Genomic DNA, 17515 nt, shown 5'->3' on the forward strand with positions numbered 1-17515 from the left:
GGGGACATTTCACTGTGTTCCTGTAGAATACCTTTAGCAAATAGGAGACTACAGCCTACTCAGATAACTCAGATCTGAAAGAAAGTTTCCTATTTTTATAAATAAGTAAACTGCAGTGTGAACCTTTTTACAGTTGTAAAAATAGAGATGGAAATGGCATAAAAGATGAGTAACTCCATTCCTTTGTGGTGGTGGTGGAGCAGTGCTGGCAAGCACCAGAGCTGCCTCTGTGTGGAAGACAGGCCAGAAATGAAGGGACAGCCTCTGCTTGAAGACAGATTCAGCATTCTCTGACTCCCATGTTGTAGGGGGTTGCTCTGCTGATGGGACAGGCAAAAGTGGTAAGAAAGCAAAGCCAACTGGTTAATGGTTTTCCCCATTCTATTTTCTTCAGAAAAGCTATACCAGGAGAAGGGTATCTCTTTTTCCATAGAAAGGGGTGTGGGTATGAGGTTTCTGCATCTCCTGGCAAAGACAGTCATAGCCATGCTGATATCTGTAAGTCACATCAGCGAACGTGTCAAGTGTCATACTGAACTCTAAGGTTACACTAATGAATATTACCTTCTCCTTAGATATCAGAACTTAAAAATCCAAACATGAGCAAAAATGACTAATTGCTTCTTGCAGTGGGAAGGAGCTCTTGAGATCCCCCTCCTTCTGTCACACTTCATTCATTGCATCCAAATAGAAGCAGATTGAACCCTGTCGTAGGGGTAGATATTCTCCGGCTGTAGAAGAATAGAAGAATATTAATTTGTGTTTTATTTGAGCTAGAAAACCGATCAGGAAGTCAAACCATACTTTTAAAACTTCAGTGGTTGTGATGCTCAAGGCTTTGGCTTGGTCACCCTGACCTTACTGGCTGGTGTAATAGAACGACACAAATATCTGAGAAAAAACTGAAATGGCAGGGAAGAACTGGAAAAACAAAATCAAAATCTAACTAGACAAATGTTGCAGATGTTTTTACCTTCCTGTCACCTAAATCTTCCACAACTGTCTTAGGAAAGCAGGTTAGATGTCTGTATGATAATTTCTCAGACATTGGTGGCCAGTGACTGTGTTTCTGGAATGGCCTCCATACTGTAGCTTCAGCTATTGAAAAAAGCCATGTTCCTGAAAATGAGTAGTCTTGTAAAGGTTATGAGGCATAGCATTGGTGAGCCAGGTGATATAGCATTAATGGATTGTGAGAGGGTAGATCAGATTTTGAATCTCCTTTTGAATCTTCATCTTCCTTCAGTTTCAAGTGTGGGCTAGCAAGTAGGGACATAGCTTAGAGTTGAGATAATACATGCTGGCAGATGACCAATAAATCTAACATTTGTAGGACAGAGAATTAAGCCCTTAATTTTAGCACCATGTAAAACTGACTTCCAAATCTTATTAAACAAATTCCTGTTACTGTTTGGCATCTGGATGAATTAGCAGGGCTGATTGGGAAGAACTTTTTAAGAATTAAAATTAATATGTTAATACTGTGTAATTAATACTAATGGTTATCATGAACTACTGCAAGTATAGTGTGTGTCCACTGCCAAAATAAGCACATCTAAAAGCTTGTTTTGTGGTCCCAGCCCATACTATGTGTGTTGGTACCAGACAACTCCATTCAGTGACTTGCATCAGCAACTGGTGACAAATAGGTCAGTCAGAGAAAGCATGATCCCCGTAAAAAAGGCTTGTAAGCACGGAAGACCTGCGCTGCATCTTATCAATGGATTGAGGAACATCAGGAGACAACTTCAAACCTTCAGGAGGTGTCAGTTACTAGCCAGAAAATTGACCAAGAAATTCATCAAGGGAACACCTTGGAGGTGTCTCCCCTCATGCCTGACATTGAGGGTCTCTGTGTAAGTTGAAGGGTATTTGGAAGTGATGTTTGTCCTTCCCCAAAATATGTAGTCTTGGTTACCTTCTGCAGACTGTATTGCATGATGTTTTGTTGAGCTGGAGTCTCAGAATGGTGTGTGTGTTGAAAAGCCCATGCGAACAAGGATTAGGGTTAGACCTCTCTGAAATGTAATGGGAAATCCCCCTCCTTGGTAGGGATTTAGCAGCCACAGGAGTATGTATTTTCTACCCAGGTTGAGTTTTTTCCACTCTGTAATCCTTGCCCACAGCCGTCGGAGAGGGAAGCATGCCAAGGAAACTTCAGTTCATTAGTCATCTTAAAATGTACTAGTAGTCCAGTTGGTCTTGCAGGAGATGCACTGTTGCATATACTTCTCCATAGTATTGTAGTGAACTTCAACTTACCCTTCCAAATGTGCACACACTAGTCACTAAATCAGATGTTTTGGAATAAATTCTCAGGCCTTATAAGCTTTTGTTAAATTCTAGCATTCCAACATTGTAATTAGCATGTCAGCTAACAGGCCTATCCAAAGACTGACTTACTATTCAGGCTCTTTTACATCGTAAGAACCATGCTTTTGTGATCTGTTTGTTTTTTATGGCAGTGCCTAAGGCCCAGCTGAGATCAGGGTCCTGTTGTGCTAGACATTTAGGCTTTGTCTCCAGAGAATGGAAGTCTACATAAGGGACAGACAAAGGAAACTCTGTTTGAATTTTGGGTGGTGGGGGAAAGGAAGAGAAGTAAATAAGACTTGGAAACTGGAGAGGGAAAAACTCCTCCCATGAAAAGAAATGGTCTTGTTCTCAGTTCTCTTGCAGAGAACTCCCCAAAGCTAGGCCAGCTTCCCAGCAGCAGGACCATTCTCTCTCAACTTGCGGTGAATGTGCAGCCACTGTGCTCCATCACTGATCCTTCCCAAAATAAGAAGGAAAAATCAATGCCTTTTGGGGGAAGAGAGGCCATGAATTTGTCAAGAGTGAGATCCTGAAAAGTACAAAGATACAAAATACCCGAACTCAAGGTTTTCTGTGATGTTAGCATCTGAGTGATTTAGAAATGAGGAATAGCAGTTACCATACGGAGAAAGAAGGAGATACATGGAAAATACAGCACTTGCAGCAGAGTCTGGCCATGGGTAGTTATAGGCAGTTCAGCATGTCCTCTTTTGGTAGCCTTGTGTTGGAGAGAGGGAAGAGTTTAGTCTTGCATGCACTCATAGGGTCAGCTTAAGTGACTCCCTGTTGAAAAGATAAACACTATGCCTCTATATCATCTGTCTAACGGGTTTAGGTAATTCCTTACTGTGCTGCTTATTTATTTTAAATGGTGCTGTATTGTATAATGCATGTGTGTTTGCAGTGGAGGGTCTGCAAATCTCAGCTTTTTGCCCAAGGACAGCATTACTCTTGCCCTTGTTTCATGGTTGGTTTACTCCTAATGGAAAGGAATAAGCCTCACAATGATATATTTGTCTTGTGAAGTGTGTGGAGATTGACAGTTCTTCTGCATCTCACATCATTAATTTGCCTTGCTAACCTTTATTTAACATCAGAAGATCAGCCTTACTGATTATTGCCAGGAGATCTGTGCTTGGTGCCTGCTCTGGCTTTGTTTGGTTAAGTTTGAAGAGACAGAAAGGAGAGTCAGAAAATGAAAATGTTTAAATATTGGGACTTTGACTTATTGCACATTTAATGGTGCCTTCCTGGAAGCTGACTGGCAATAGAGGCTGCCAGCAACACAGCCCTTCTCTATGACAAATGTATTAATAGGAGTGTTGCTGTTAATGTTCCCATAGTGCAAGACTTAGTCACTGAGGTGTTTCTAGTCTCTCAAGGTATAGTGGTTCTTTGCTCCAAATCTAGGCTGCCTTTCCAGTCTGTAAGGAACACCAAAGGCCAAGTATCAGTCTTCAAAGTCAATGTCCTAGACTAGAGAACCAAACACCTGCAAGGAAATTACATGCTTTCTACCATGTAGCAAAAACCCTGCAAAGATATTCGAGCAAGTGTGTAGTCATCTTATCCAGAGGCTAAGCCAGAATAAGTAGAAACAAATGCTTAGTTACCTGACTGTGTGCAGAGTATTTTCTGCAATGTAAGAGAAGTCTGGTTTTGCTGAGGCATCTTACTAGAGGTTTTTGCCTCCATAGCTTTCCTGTATTCACCTTCTCTTCTAATTCTGCTGATGCACCTACTTGTTAGAGCTGATGCAACCAGATACCCCAGTAATTCCTGTTTGCTTTTTTTGAAGTCTATGTGGATGAGCTCAGTTATCACCTTCCTAAAGGTCAGTGTCCCCTTCTGTTTCCAACTGCATGGTCTGGGTCTTCTCATTGTCTGGGTCTCCATGACAGATAAAGATAAAAGGCAAATCTTTTTGCCCTTTTTTCCCCTTCTCTCAGTTTTCCATAATTGGCTCAAAACGGGACCAGTTCAGCTTCCTGCTGAACAAAATACAGTAACAAGTCTAAGCTGCTAAATTTTAGAGAAACCTGGAAAAACTCTTCAAAAAATACTGAATTGAGTTTGTAGTCTCTTCTGGGGAGTGTCAGTGATACTACTTGCCCATGTATGCCCTTGTTCTATACAATATAGTTCATTAATTGGCAGCCTGCTAATGCACTGGCTGCTCTTGTAGCCTGCTATTCATCATTCTGGTACTCATTTCCGAAGCTGTCATTTCCTGCAGCCTTGTGCAGGCAGCTCTTTGAGGCTCAGCTCCTGGGGTCACTGCAGAAACACTGCTTGAATGGAGTTCAGGAGAAAAGCAGTGAAGGGTGTCAGAGGGAGAGCAGAGCATTCAGTTTGGCTTACACCCGTATTTGTGATAACATACCATCTGGGCTACGATCTTGCCAGATCTAGCTAATAAATAGAGCTGGACAGGAGTTGTATTTGGACAGCAGAACTTCAAGGAACAGCCAGGATATAGAAATGGCAATTGTGAGATAGTTATCTGAGTGCTGCAGAATGGTGTTGCTTTGCACACTGTGCTAGGTACTGTCTAACTGGGGTGTCTCCGTTCTTTTAGTAGGAGTATTGTGGTTTAGATGGAGCCCATAAAAGCTGTTTGTAAAAGGCAGTGTTTCTTATCTGGTGACTCAGCTATGCTTCAGACTGAAATACATCCCTGTTCGGTTGCTTTATCCTCTGATTTGTGCTGGATATAGTATAGCCTTTGTTTCTTGTTTCAAGCTCTTGTCCAGTGTTGCTTTGTTCCTTCTGCCCTGAGATAACCAAAGTCTGCTTCAGAGGTGGCAGATGTATTTTTCACTGAAATACAGAATTCATGTATGATTTGACTCTAGCACCTGGAGTGCTATTTGTTTCTCTGCTAGGATTGTTCCTAGTCCAGAGAGTCTCTTTTTCCTGACTGTATATGGATTTGAGGATTTCCCAGTAAGCAACTGACACTGTTCTCTACAGACTTCAGAATACGAAATTAAAACAAAAGCAACTTTTGTCGATCTGTGCAGGAAGTAAATATTGGCTATTCTCTGCTGCCTGTGAAAGCCGTTTCCTATCAGCTGGGGCTGGGGGTCTGTAACTTTTTCAAACCACTAGGAAGTAATTTGTAATCTTTGGACAAGATTGCTATGAGGCCCATTTGAAAGCTTATTCATGTTTTCCTAAAGAAAGCTTGGACACAAAATGTGTTTGCTTTAAGATTAAGTCCTGTGAATGTAAAGGAAATTACTTGTGAGCTTGACTGTTGCACCCTGTTGGCTGACCACAGAAAACACAACCCCACAACTGGTAATGACTAATAGAGAGTCTCTGGCTCCTAGGGCTGAGGTCCCCATGCCCCGTGGCTGGAAAACCATCTGTTTGCATGCCTTTACTGAAATCAGTTGTTCACAGCTCTGGAAAATCTGCTGCAGGAGCTGGCTGTGCAGGCACAGCCTTTCTGAAGGCAGTGGGTTTGCCCACCTCTCTATATTCTGCACCATGTGCTAGAGTCCTCCTCTGTCCATGCCTCAGCCAAACCCACTTGTGGTTGGGAGCTCTTGTAAATTACTGATCTATGTAAACATGGTGCCTACAGTATCAGTTTGGCAGATTCATTAAAACCTTGGTGCTATAGATTTAAATGATGGGCTGTTGGGAAGGAGATAGGGGAACGGCTTTAAGGATGGTAGGAGATGGATTTATTGCTTAACTTTCTTACTTGAGCTACATCTTCCTAACAATAGAAACACAAAAGGAGAAGGAGGACAGAAGTCCCTTTGGAAGAAGAATATTAAAGACTCTGGGCTGTAATTGAACATGGAGAAAGGAAATGAACTTACATGAGCAGGGAAGCTGTACTAAGTCATTGGTAGCAGTCAGTATCCTTACTGGTCAGCTTTTGGGACCTACTGAAGTAAAGAAAACTTTGGGGTAAGTGAAAGAAGAAAGGAAGATACTGTCCAGTACCATGTTTTGCCCATAGATATTTGGTGCACTTTTATACAGGCTGTTAAGCGTATGTGCCCTCTAACAATCTTACATTGCCTTGTGGTTACTAAAATCACAAAGACTTCATCCTTGAAGGATACATGTAAATCCATGGCTTTCCAAGAGAAACAAAATTGCAAGAGAAAGTGAAAATTGATACATAGTTCTGTGACCAAAACTTGAGGTCACACAGGAAATCCTGTTTCCAAGCAGATCCAATGAAAAAAGGAACATCTGTGATCAGTAAACAGGTATTTTTCTGAGTAATAACTGAGTTGGTACTGTGGGTTGGATGGCAGCACCATGCTGGCAAGTCCACAACCTCTTGAAAGCCATTGGGCTATGGGTGGACCTAGTTTTACTCCAGTTACTGTACAGTACTTGGCATTTAGAGGCTAGCAGCTGCAGCCAGGCTGCTTGCACAATATAGTATGCCCACCTAAAGATAGCTTTGTTCCTTGTCGTGATCGATGAGATATTTCCTCTGAGTAAAGCACTCCCTCTCTTAGTTTCTTTTGTTCCAGCTGTGAGCCGCAAACATGTTAGGCTATGTGGAATGCAAGCTTGAATTGCACAGGCAGTTTCAGCGTTAGGTGTTCTTGAAATCAAGTAAAGCAGGAAGGGAAAGATTATTTTAAATTTATTTTTAGAAGACATCAGAATGTTTGAGCCTTGACAAACTTTTTTTTGCAACTTTTTGGGTGCTGACTGGCCTGTAGAACCAGCTGACTTCATTGCTTTGTAGAACCCCTAATTTCAGTGGTCTGGGGATGCTGGCCAACACCTTGGCCATGTCAGCTGAGTGTGTTTTAGAGCTGGCCATGGGCAGGTTTAGCAAGTAATGTTTTCCTCTGCTCCTGTCTTGGGGACCCCAGGCTTCTAGATAGTTTAGGGAGAAGCTAGTGACCTGGAGTGTGATGGGACTTGTTCTGGGATTTACAGGCAATGTCCAAGACTTTTCTATAGCTGATAATGTAATAGTGCATTTACTCCCTTGCTTTAAGGACGTAACTTGTGTAATTTGTACTGGATTGTATGATGGCTTTGTGAATGTACGTGCCAATTCTTGAAAACGTGTTTGGCAGATTCCTTCATTCCAGCTGTGTCAATACACAAATCTGTGGTCCTTATTTTTAAAGAGGGAGGGAAACCCCCTGGGTAACAATTGGACCATAGCAAATAGCTGCAGATACAGCACTTGGAGTTTGTAGCTATCAGTTTGTATTATCAGAACTCAAAGATAAACTGTGTGCTTTACTTAAAACAACTCCCTACACACATATACAAGAAGTCACAACTGCAATAAGAGATAAATATATAAGTAATTTGCGAAATGTGTACCTCTGGAAGGCTTGTCATCTACTAGCTTGAACAAATGCAGCAATGTGCTATTTCCTAGCTGTCTAGTACTCTGAACATCCATCGTCTCTATTAGTGATCTAACCCATAAAGTATTAGAGCTGAGTTGTATATTATCCAGTTCTCTCTTTTTCCCATGAACTTTTCCCATGTTCTGAACACTTCTACTTTTTCCAGAAGCCTGAGGAAACATGGTTCCAATCCCAGTAGAAGACTAGGGTAATATGTACTTGAATGCAGAGGTCAGGGTGTGAATTTCCACATATATACGTGTGTGTTTATGCATATAATGTGATGTGAAACCAATCCAAGCAAGCTAGATATTTAAGCCAGAATCTGAGATGCACTTTGGGACTCTGTATCGAGCACTTACGTACATACCTAGTCAGCTGCTTTTGGTCCAGGAAAAACCTGTCTGGCAGCAATAACCAGGATATTTATTCACATGTAGTGGGCCCTGATTGCCAGCCAGCTCTGCAACCACAGGAACTGGAGTACAGTAGCAAAGAGATGTGCTAACAGCACAGCTGAGAAGTCTTCATCTACCAATGCCATAAGGTAAGTAGCAGAGGTGGAAGAAGACAACAGACTGGAAGGATTAGGATAGCAAATCCAAAACCATATAGGCTTGAAACTACTAGTTACCTTAGTAGCTAGTTATTGCAGAAGATAACTCTATTCTTCCCCCACATGTTCAGTACCCAAACTCTGGGATTCACTTCTACTTTCCTTGAACTCAGTAACACCCAAAACATTGCAACGACTGTGATTCCCTGTGCTGCCGCTGAGTCCTAAGCATTTGCAGATACTATCAAATATCAGAGAACAGCAAACTGTGGTCTTAGCTCTTTGCCTTTTGTTCCAACTTTTAGCTCCATAAGGCAAAAGGCTGTTAATAGCCAAAAAGTGATATCAATAGAGTCCAGCCTTCCAGAAGGCCCCACCTCCTGCTCCCCATTTTCTCCCTCACCTCAGGAAGCCCTCAAGTGTTGTTTCCATCACCAAGAAAAACAAAAACTACTGCAGCCTGTACTCATGAGAACACAATTCTGCTGCAGACCCTCCCTAAGGAGCAAAAGAAAAGTGTTTCCAGGGGCACTGCATGTGTGCCTTGTGTTGTCACGGTTCCTAAGTGATGCTATTAAGGTTTGGTTCCTGTTATGTTTTTGTAGGAATTCTTGTAGATTTTAGTTGAACACTGGAGCAAGGCACAGGAGTGTGCAGTCTCTCTCCCCTCCTTCTTCAATGTGTTCTTTCTTCACTAAATAATAAGAGCATTACTCCAGTTTAAGTATTGAGGGTAGCTTGCTGGGCAGAACGTAGCCTGTAGTGTTTGTAATTCTTCATTCAGCTTTTAATGCTATGGTAGAAAACCTGTTCCATAACTATTATAGGAGCTCCATTTTCCCATGCTGGGCTACCACGGAAGGAGTGACAGGTATGATAGTTTTTCATCTCTTCTCTCACACAAAAAAGTGAACAACTTTGCCCCTGTGTGGGGCTCTTGGGGTATTTCATCAGCAAACTAAAAAACCTCTTGGAGCTAAGCAGTAACTTGGGGTGGTGAGTTTTACTCCTGAGTTCCTAAAGCAGTACTCAGTACCTGGAGTGCAACCACAGTTGTTGCAAGTAGGATGGCAACCTTCACTCTTGACTGTGAGAGCAATCAGGCATAGTCATTTGCAACACTTTGCAAAATGAGGCTCCGATGGGGGCCAAGTGGGGTTGCCTGTGCAAACCATGCTCCTAGTGTTTAGCTCTAGGATGTGAACTTCTAGAAGGATCATAAAACATGGTTGAGCTGGAATCAGTATGTGGCCCAATCTGCTTTGGGTATGGCACATAAAAGGCTGTGAACCTGTGCTGTGGATCTTAATTGTGTTCGAGTAGAACGTCTGCCACAAGCACATTTTTCTTCCCTGAGCACGTCTTTGTTTCAGCCCCACTTCCATCTTTAAAATGAGACAAATGTTGCTTCATGGTTGAGTGGTGGCTGCAGTGAGGTCTGCAGTGCATACAGGCTTGGAAATGTTATGTTTTTAAAGATGAAAGCTGCCTTTAATATTTCACCAACTTTAATAATTCATCCTGAGATGACAGCCTTGGTCTGCTGTGCAGTGACTCACTCACAGACTTCTGTAGCCCAGGCTGTAGTCGGCTCCACTCTAGGAAGATCTCTTGCGTGTATCTCCGTATGTAAAGGAAAGATGCCTCTTCTGTGAAGCTAAGGACAAAATGCTCAGAAATCGGACACTGGCCTTCATACGAGTTCAAAGTTTTCAACCCAGCACCTTTGCCAAGTGTGTGGGACTGAAGGATCCTTTTACAGAGAGCAGAGCATGTACAGTGATAGTATCTAACAGTGTATGGACACTGTAGTGTATTTTTAGGAAGTGGGTGTGAGAATATGCTTACTGCAGAAAATCCCTCTTGCAAAATGCTAATTCTGGGGCCTTTATATTTCTGCTTATGCATATTCTTTGGAGGTCTGTCCAAGGCAGTTTTGACTGATTTCCTTATGTGTATCAAATGTACATGTACTGTGTGGGAAGAGCTCTAGAAGGGTGGGAAAAGCGAGCGCCTTCATCTGCATAGCAATAAGCTTACCTTAGCTGTTTTTAAATGAAGCAGGTCACATGTGTGAAGGAAAGTAATCAGCTGTTGGCATGAAAAGTTCTGTGTGCCAGGTCTGGAAGTGACTTGATTGCATCTAGTACTGCTTTGTAGGACAATTTAAGTTGTTGGATCAAAAAAACCCTCAGGAGTTAGTTCCAAGGCAGAAGGACTTAAAAAGGAGCAACTCTCTGAAGTTCAAAGAGCACATGGCGAATGTACCAGGCTGCTGCTTGAGTGGGATTTTTCCAAGACTCTTGAGAGGTGGAGTGTTATTTAAGTATTTGTTTAGAAGAATGTGTAGTCCACTCATGCAGGAAAGGTTCCTATTCACTTTTATGGTGTTGCTATCCTTCTTGTTGACTTTAGTTAAGCTCATAAATTAACAATCAAAGTCTATGGAGAAATTATGGCTGAGAGGAGAACTAGAAACCAATTTCCAGCATGATCATGCATTTTCATTTTTTTTTTTTTCAGGTAATTTATAGCTTCTTGTGATTAGGCAGACTTCAACAGGAATAGCTGGTTTTCCTGTTAGTGTGGAGAAAGGGACAAGATTGAAACATGGATGGGTGAGGATGTATGTAAACTTGCCTAAAAGACAGCCCTTTAAGTATGTTCTAGTAGTTTCCCATGTTGTGGGTTGTGAATAACACTTGCCTAAGTCTTTTCCTTGTTTGAAAGCCTTTTGGGGAGAGGACTAGGAATACAATTAAATGCAAGAACATGATTTTTACAACCGTAGTATTTTAGTCATTCACTCCAGTGTAACCAATCTATTTGGCAACCATCATCTTGCCATGTGCATGTATGTGTGAAAAGTGGAACCTTTTATCTCTTGGTAACTGTTGTAGCTCCGTACTGAAAGTACCTGAGGGTTATTGGAGCCTAGACAAACTCTGAGTGTAGAGGCATCTTGGCTATTGCAGCTAGGGATGCTGGCAGGTGCCAAGCAAAAGGTCAACAAATGTAGGGAGAAAATTGTATTCCTACCTTAAAAAAATCATATTCTTGGATTAGTATTAAGGTAGGATCTGGAATAATATAGCAAAGCTGAAGTTGAGCTTGGTCTGCACACAGTGGCTACAATTCCCTCTGTGGCTTCTGTGAGACTCAAAGTTCCTTTGAATCCTCATCAGGGATGAAGGCTGATGAGTCTTGGTATAGACATCCATGCCACATCAGCTTTAGAGTTGTGTTTTGATGCCTGAGAGATAGGGGCATCTGTAAGGGTTAACTCAAGCTGTAAAGCACTGCCTAATTTTTACAGATGGTGTGAGTGCAAGAATGAACCTCAGACTGGCTTGGCAGTTCACAGAGATAACTTTACATAATTCCCTGCAGATGTTGCTGCAGAATGGTTTTAATAATGAATTGTGAAGTCAAGCTCAACTCCAGCATAGAGGGAGAACTCAAAATAAATGCAATGTTTTGTTCAGTGTTTCAAAAGCAACTTTTCTAACAACATTTCTGTGATGCTCTGGGTTGGGAAAGATGGCAGGGGAAGGGATAAGAGATTGTTTGCAGAAAGTCAGGATTACAATGGCACAAACTAAGGCCAGTCTGTCTGCAAACCATGAACCCCTATGAAGTTGGGAGGGGTGAGAGAGAAAGGATGGTGGGACCAAATGGTAGCTGCCCTACCCCCTCTGAAGGGGGTATGGTGCAGAACAAGTACTTCATGGTCAGATAGGCAGAGATCTGCAGTTTGTGGCTGTCATGCACAGACTGTGTTGTGGAACTTGTCTGTGCTTCAGCCATTTTCTGCTAGGAGTTTGTTCATTCTTGCACTATGCTTTAGTTTCCTGGCTTAGATGTGCCATCATAATTCAGATTTCTGCCTCATAGGGAGTGAGCTACCTCTGCAATCTCTGCTCAGCCACTCTAAGACGGTGAACATCTTGCTTGTGAGCATCCGTTTTGACCTCTCTGCTGTCAGGGAGTGCTGCTGGAAGTTTTTCAGGCTTCTCAGTGGTTCAGACTGTTTAAGTCAAACATACTTTTTGTGTGTGTGTGTGGACATGCTATTTCAATGATCTGCATTAAAACCTTTCTTTTGTCCTTCTGAGAAGCAAGCTTGAAACAGAAGAGAATTTCAAAGCAGGGGCTAGTTTTCTCTGAACCTGGACAGATGCTGCTGATTTTTCAGTAGCTGAGGAGGTTTCTCAGGTATAATTTACCCCTGCATATAGTTTATAAAGGGAATCTTTAGAAGAAAATTATAATTTTCATGAGCTCTCTAGCAATGAGGAGCTTCAATCTTAGCGGTGGCTTGAAGAATCAAAGTAGCTTAAAACCTCAGTTAGACTATTACTATTATCTGTCTGCACATTGCAATGGATTTGGATGAGTTACCTCAATAATGACTTGACTTCCAGAAAGTACGTAGGAGCCTGTTCTTAAGATCAGTGGAATTATGAGGTTTCCCTGCTACGGCTTTTTAGAAGCTGGCAGTGGCAGTGGGGGGATATGCGTATGCATGTCTAGGTGTGGTGGTGAGGGGTTGCCTTTTTACAGGGAGCCCTGTTTAGATGGATGAAGGCTCAGCTACCTTATGGCCCCAAACACAAGACCTTAAACTCAGCTCTGAGGCCATGATGCAGCTCAGTGAGCCAAACTAGAGGAGATGTATTGTGAAATGGGCTAGCACTGTGTCACAAGTCTGGGCAATCCAGGCCTCCAAAGACGTTTTTACCATGGTTTGAATTTGGCTTAAGCACATGTTCTTAAGTGTAGGCAAGTTCTTTTTGTGCAGTTGTGTTTAATTTCTTCCTGAGGAAGAGTTTACATAAACTATTCCAGTCTAATTTATATCAGCTGAAAGCCAACTTCTCACTTTTTGTGCCAAATTATATGTGTATGCTAAACTGTGTTTGCTACCCATGTCAATACATTGCTAATAAAATAAAGAACAACCATGAAGATGTGTGTTTGAAACGGTCTGGCAGATCCTGCGTGTTCACTGCTGTGGGCTTCATGGCAGGAGAATCTACCTCCTGCTGAGGGGGAATAACTAAATTTAACTTTCCAATCATGAGCCTTGTGAAGCAAAGTTTCCAAACCTCTACTGGGCCAGAAAATGGAGAGCAGTGTCTGAGTTTTGAGAGTAAATAAATAGAGCTACCTAGCAGCTGTGTGGTTGCAAGTGAGGGGTTTGTTGCTTGGGGCACATTGTCTCCCAGCCACAGGCCCCAGGGAGGAGAAGGAGGGTTTGTAACTACTGCTCTCTGGTAAAATCTTCCATGACAGGGTTTGGAATGAACTTGGGTCACTTTTAGCATGAACACTTAAGCATTGTTGGGGTATTTTTTGTCTTTGAAGAAAGTTGCATGTTGGCAGAGCCCAGAGAAGCCTCCCTTCCCCAAGGCTGTGGCTGTCACACAGCTCGGGGCTTTGCCCCACCATAAATTAAGTAGGTTTTGTGCCCCATCTGTTTACAGACCAAGCTGGCTATTCACAGCACAGGCTTAGGATTCTCCCAGTGAAATTTGTTGGGTTTATGACAGCCCTCAAAGTCCATAAACTGTTTTGAGGTGCATGTTTAGAAATGCTGTCCTCTCAGTTCCCTTTGAGGAGGCTGGAAGTCTGGTGCTGAAAAATAGTTTGCATTGTCCTGACAAAGCAACTTGCATTTTGGGGGGAAACTGGGGGATTGTAGAAAACAACAGAAATGGTTTACCTGCTTGGCTTTCTATTGTCCTGTATCTTAACCCTGACCTTGCCTGAATGGAGCAGAATCTATTTATGCTCATATCTGAGAGCAGCAAGCTCTTGGGTGAGTGAGTCTACATCAAAACCAGTGGATAGTGGTAGAAGCTTGGATGTCCAGGTGGGAAGGCAAATAGCTGGTGCTTTTGGCCTGAAGTCACATTTCAGTTAGCTTTTCTTATATTTCTGTTCTGTGCAGTAATTCCCAGCTTCCCAGGGAATTGAATTCAGGTCATGTTTGTTAAACAACAGCTGTGGTGAAAGTGCTCTAGCAGCACTTCTTTTGTATCCTGTTCTGAAATATGTGCTCTTCTACTAAAGTCTTCTTTATTCCCATCTTTTGACTTCTGTGACCTCATCTATATACATACAATTGTTTTGATACTGTAGATGTACATGTTGTGAGATTTGCTTTGAGAAATTGGAGAACTCAAATCAAGAGTTGTTATGGATAGACTTCAGGTTTCTTAAACTGTTTGTTGCATTGTACCCTTTTTTCACAAGGCCTGCCTGCACGTTCATTTACTGTTGTGAGAGTATCTCATAGAAATCATATAATAGAACTAAACCCCTTCTCTAGGGGGTTTAGAATAATTCAAACCTGTACTAGAGCTCCTGACTCTGTGCTGCCTTTTCAGTAGCATCTTGCTATTCTTATTCCTCTAAATGTTGAATGAGCAACTTCCTTTACTTCTTTTCGTAGGTTGGTGGTTTGTGAGCACAGCAGAGGAGCAGGGCTGGGTCCCTGCTACATACCTGGAATCCCAAAATGGAACCAGAGATGATTCTGACATCAACACATCCAAACTTGGGGAAGGTATGGAAAGCTTTTTGTTATCAAGGGGAAACGGATATTCACTTGCTTTATGCTTTTTTCCCCCATAGGAAAACTCAAAAAACTCTTGCTGCCACTTGTGGCTGTTAATTTAGGGCAATAACCTCTTCTCTCATCTTATGTCAGTAAGATTGTTGCAGAAGAAACTGAAATACCATGCCCGTAATCCCTTTGTGACCAGCGTGGGCTGTCAGTGTGACTGAAGGTTCAATGCTCATTTTAATACTCTTTAAAAACACAAAGAGCTCACATGCAAGTCCAAGCAGTATGTTCTGGTAGAGGTCTTGGACTTTCATGTCAATGGAAGAAGAGAACTTGCATGGCTTGTTTGCAGAAACTACACAAGTGAAAGCTTTTAACTGGAAAAAGATGATTGTTAGAGCCACAGGCCATTGAAAGAATGAGAGTTAACTTTAATGGCTGCTTCTCATTACTATTTTTTTAATTAATCTTTGAAACTAGTTTCACTGCTGTTTGCTGTGGTCTATGATTTTGTGGAAAGGTAATTTTATTTGGTGTGGTCTCATTCAATTAGAACTGAGATGCCATTTGTCATGTATATGCATTTAGCTGTGCTGTTTTTTGGCTAAAGATGCTTAATTCAGGTTCCAGAAATGGAATAGTACAACCTCACATGTTCCCCTGTTCCATTATGAAAGACTAACCACATCTTAATAGACTTCTCATGTAGCAACTGTGTACAAAGGACACTTTTATTATTATTTGCTCCATTCTAATGAATCTCTTGCTAAATTTCTAGGTGCTTTTGATATGACATTTATATAAAACGTATGTGAAAACTCAGCTGACCTTTTCTTACAGGCAAGAGGATTAGAGATGTGTAGGGGTGACCATCTGTCCATTAAGATAGCACACAGGCAAAACATAACTTTGTGCTGGGCCCCAAGGGTGACATCTGTGGCTTATTGAAATCTTTGGCTCTGCAGCGTATTTTTCCCTGCTCAAAGCTACCCATATCCTGGGTCACTTAGGGTTTAGAGACAGACTGGCTGTAGACTGGTAGGCAAGCAACCAGTCTGGTATGATGCAACATCTTAGCGGATGCAAAAGCAGTTAGTAAAGTTTCCCTGTTAGTAAAGAACAAAAGCTTACTGCTCTTTTCTGAAAGAGTTGAAGAATGCCCTGCTTGTTGGTCTGTAACTTCCTCCCTTTTCCTGACTCTTAAATATGATGTATGCTTGACAGCCTTATTGCTTTCATTTCAAGCTCTCCTCTGGCTTTCATGTTGCCCTCTGGAGCATACTCTGCACACAGCTGTTGCCACACAGTGGTCTTCCCTGGGTAATGGAAAACCCATCAGATGTTCCTTATCTTTTTCCTTTCAGTCCTCTTTAATCCATTATACTGCTTTCCTCAGCTATGGTCATCAGTCCTGCTCGCTGCCTTACTCCAAATCCAGATATTCTGAAACCTGAGACTGTTCTTCACTTTCTGTTCAGTTCCATCTCAGTGACAAATGTAATTGCATTACCTCCACAGCTGCTTTGATGTGCCCCAACTTTCACTTGCTTTTCTGTAACTTTGTTTTCTGTTATTAACCACATAAGCTGACTCTTCTTTTGTTCTTTGTTGTGTGTCCTATTCCTGTGTCCCACCCCTCCCACCTCCCCCAGTTCTTTACTTGGGCTGTTCTGCTCCTTCTCATAATACTTACTTCATAATAGAGGAGAGGACAATTCAAATTCACCCTCTTTAGAGGGAAGTGTATAAAGGTGTACATACTTACACAAAAGTCTTGCCAGGAGGTAGGGCTTCCAACATAACTGAGGAGGAAGGCACTTTAAGTGCATTAAGTGCTCTAGCCTGTGGATTTAGAGTTCATAGAAGTTTCAGAGTGACTCCTGGAGATGTTGCCTTCCTGCAGCTGTGCAGTTTATGCTCTGCCTACTTTGAAAGGGTAGAAACACTAATGCAGGGAGCTTTCAATATCAGCCTCTTGGCCCCCTCTATTTGCAGTAGACCTGGAAGAAGTCCACAAGCCAGGCAGACTCGGAGGTCTGCTCCGCTGTGGCAGCCCCTTGTAAAGATAAGGAGGTGCTGAATGCAATGTACTAATAATGCTGCCTCTACATAGCAGTAATATTTCTATGTGTGTCTGTTTAAATAGTCTGTTCCCTTAGAAAGATAAAAGTGTTTCCTCCGTACGCTGGAGCCTGCACAATGTCTTTTGTCAGGATGAGTGTAGACAGTTGACTGCTACCTGCGCCTGTGTTTAGACCAACACCATCTTACAAGGCTTGGGAAACATTCAGAAAGCGATCTGAAGAAACATTTGCAGCTACAAGAGCTGTTAAAGTAAACATCTTAAAATGGTCTCTGGAAAGGTTTAGACACTTGTTGATAAATAACCTTTCTGGTGACTATCTCTAGTATGATCAACTAAGTCCAAGTCTGAGGTCAAATGGCAAAATTCAGTATTGTTGAGGAGACAAAAAAACTGACTTGTAAAAAAGCATCGTGATATAACAGCGCTATCACTGGGGTAGTCATATGTTGTGAGAAGGGCATGGTGTGGTGGATCTGTGTGACCCACTGTGTCCAAGGGGTGCTCCTGAATGGCTGAGTCCTCCAAACTCCTGGTATTCGGGGCAAGGAGCTGTAGGTGACTGCTCTGTGTTAACAGCTGAAGCAAATTTCTACCCTTTCCACACCCTTCCTGCAAGCCTTTAAGTTCGATGT

General features: G+C 42.2%; 1 protein-coding gene across 1 annotated transcript in view; it reads left to right on the forward strand.

Annotated features, from left to right (window-relative positions):
• Positions 1–17515, forward strand: part of LOC104412036 (SH3 and PX domain-containing protein 2A-like) — a gene marked incomplete at its 3' end in the record, with an annotated part of 206100 nt that overhangs the window by 176024 nt on the left and 12561 nt on the right. The window contains exon 8 of the mRNA XM_010022629.1: positions 14684–14797. Within this exon, the coding sequence (XP_010020931.1) occupies positions 14684–14797 (114 nt within the window). The remainder of the gene's footprint in view (positions 1–14683; positions 14798–17515) is intronic.

This window comes from Nestor notabilis, unplaced genomic scaffold (assembly GCF_000696875.1).
Source record: "Nestor notabilis isolate BGI_N333 unplaced genomic scaffold, ASM69687v1 scaffold4609, whole genome shotgun sequence".
Classification (NCBI taxonomy): domain Eukaryota; kingdom Metazoa; phylum Chordata; class Aves; order Psittaciformes; family Psittacidae; genus Nestor; species Nestor notabilis.